This window comes from Cupressus sempervirens, chromosome 4, assembly GCF_028749045.1.
Source record: "Cupressus sempervirens isolate cs-2001-9-10 chromosome 4, ASM2874904v1, whole genome shotgun sequence".
Taxonomy (NCBI): domain Eukaryota; kingdom Viridiplantae; phylum Streptophyta; class Pinopsida; order Cupressales; family Cupressaceae; genus Cupressus; species Cupressus sempervirens.
Window position 1 is genome coordinate 307,264,149 of NC_143121.1, and position 2,349 is coordinate 307,266,497.

Sequence of the window (2,349 nt, forward strand, 5' to 3'; positions counted from 1 at the left end):
ATCATTTTTTGTTAAAACGCGTTTTTCAACCATACATGCACTTTTTTATATAGCGAAGTTGTCCAAGGGCTCTCACTTTGCAGATAACCAACCGCTCCATGCCTTATCACGTCGCTGCTGCGGGACATCGCAGATTCTTGAGTCAGATAACTCTGCGAGGAAGTTTTTAACTTAGATGACATAATTGATTACGCTTTAACTTGTCATCGAGGTTTCTTTAATGACAATGATTAGTCTCAGAGCCGTTCAAATGAGTTAGGCCGGATTATGCCAAATTTGTACATATCTCGTTGCATTCAGCGTGATGGCGACCTAAATTTTGTTGTGAAAGGGCGGTGGCAGTATTTTTTTAATTCTTTTTGTAAATTGTCTTTGGTCTCGTGTAGATGCCTAACGCGAACAGAACTCTTCCCAAAATACTCTTCATATACCTTGAGTGAGTGTTAGAAGCCAGTCAGAAGCAAATAAAGACAAAATGGTTGTCTCTCACAGTGAAAGCCCTCCTCTATCCATGGCGGATTTTACATTCAATTCCTTACCCTGCGAGTTGGACGACAACTGCTGGGAGGAGTTAATGGGAAATAATCTATATCAAAGCCCTCCTCTCGCAGAGGAAAGAAATAATTATATGATGTCTTGGGGATTGGTTGAAGCGTCCGAAGAAGAAAGTTCCCTCATGGTAAATGATATTTTCATAGCTGATGAGGATATCTTCTTCACTCAACAAATCCCAACCTATTTTGGATCTCAGCCAGAGAGAATGTGTGCTCATGTTCGGCATGGAGAGAAAGAAGAGGATGTGGAATTGATTCAACTTCTGTCAGCCTCTGGACGAATGATAGGAGAGGGGAAATATGATCATGCTGCTCGGCTGGTCAGCAAATGCAAGAGTTTGTCTAGTCAGTTGGGGAATCCCACACAGAGGCTCGCCTATTACATCTCCGGCGCGCTGCACGACAGAATCCAACTCGAAACATTCGGCAGTGTGAACAGTGCTGCTAAACCAATCTCAGATTATGCTTTCAACATTGACAGAGATCCAGAGCAAAAGGAACTTTGTAGACTGGTTGCTTACTCTATCAGTGTTCTGCCGTACAACAAACTGCTGCAGTTCACATCAGTACAGGCAATCATAGACACCGTGGGCAATGCGAGGAAGATTCATGTAATTGATCTCGGGATGCGAAGTGGGTCGCATTGGACAATATTAATGGAGTATCTCGCACACAAAGCTATTTCTTCTTCTTTACGCGGGCTTGAGCTTCTCAGACTAACGGCAGTTGGGATGAATGGTAAAGAGCTTAGAGAAAGCGGAAAAAGACTTCATGAGCTCGCTAGATCTTTGGCCATCCCGTTTTTGTACAACATCATTGAGATAGAAAACATAGAGGAGATTAAGGAAGGTTTGCTCACCGTTAGATCTGGCGAGGCTCTGGCTGTTTACTCTTCGATTGTTTTGAGAAGTTTATTATACAACCCTGCCCTTCTGGGCAATCTCTTGCGCCTTATTAAAAAACTGAAGCCTCGGATTATGGTGAATGTTGAAGTAGAAGCACAGCATAATTCTCCGTCTTTTCTGAATAGATTCAGAGAGGTGCTTCTCTATTACATGGCGTATTTCGATCTGATGGATGTTACCATGACAGACAGAAATGATATTAAGAGGGTGAAGCATGAGGAATTAATTAGTGGAAGCCAGATGAGGAATATGATAGTGTGTGAGGGAAAGCAGAGGTCTGTTAGGCATGTTAGAACTGATGTGTGGAGGTGTCTGTTTAAGCAGGCAGGGTTTAGGGAAACAAGCTTCAGCTTTCAAGCTATGTATCAGGCTAGGTTACTATTACGAGAATATGCTTCCGGAAAATATTATATTCTAGAGCCCTGTGGACATGCCATAATTGTAAAGTGGAAAGGAACGCCATTATTTTCAGTCTCAGCGTGGTGTGGTATCAAATAATGATTCGTGGCTGTTGCTAAAATATATCTAATCATAGTTTACAAATGTTACTCTAAAATATAGAGTAGCTTTAGCTCCATTTGCATTGAGAAAAGTGGAGTTAGGTTTATTTCAGTCCTTCTGTGAACAGAGTCCCTTTAAAATGACTAGATATCAACTCATCCGTCAAGTCGAAAGAAGTCGAACTATTTCAACTACAATGCATCGCTCCATATAGGTTAGTCTGAATGCCAATTGAGGATTTGTTTGTATCGTCGTTTGACAAAGCTAGACTCAACGATATCATATGCGTCAAATGAACTAAACAAATACAACATGTAATTCAAGAAAATAAAGAGCTAAGGGGAATATTTTCATCAATATGTATGAGATCAATGATTATTCAATAATCT

General features: G+C 41.0%; 1 protein-coding gene across 1 annotated transcript; it reads left to right on the forward strand.

Moving 5' to 3' along the window:
* The first annotated feature begins 475 nt into the window (after positions 1 to 475).
* Positions 476 to 1,957, forward strand: LOC149561234 (GRAS family protein RAM1-like). The gene has a single exon (XM_089827779.1). It carries the CDS (start codon positions 476 to 478, stop codon positions 1,955 to 1,957), a length of 1,482 nt encoding a protein of 493 aa, XP_089683905.1.
* Positions 1,958 to 2,349: the final 392 nt, after the last annotated feature.

Coding starts and splice junctions, on each gene's coding strand:
- LOC149561234 (XM_089827779.1), top strand. CDS start 476: ATGGTTGTCTCTCACAGTGAAAGCCCTCCTCTATCCATGGCGGATTTT.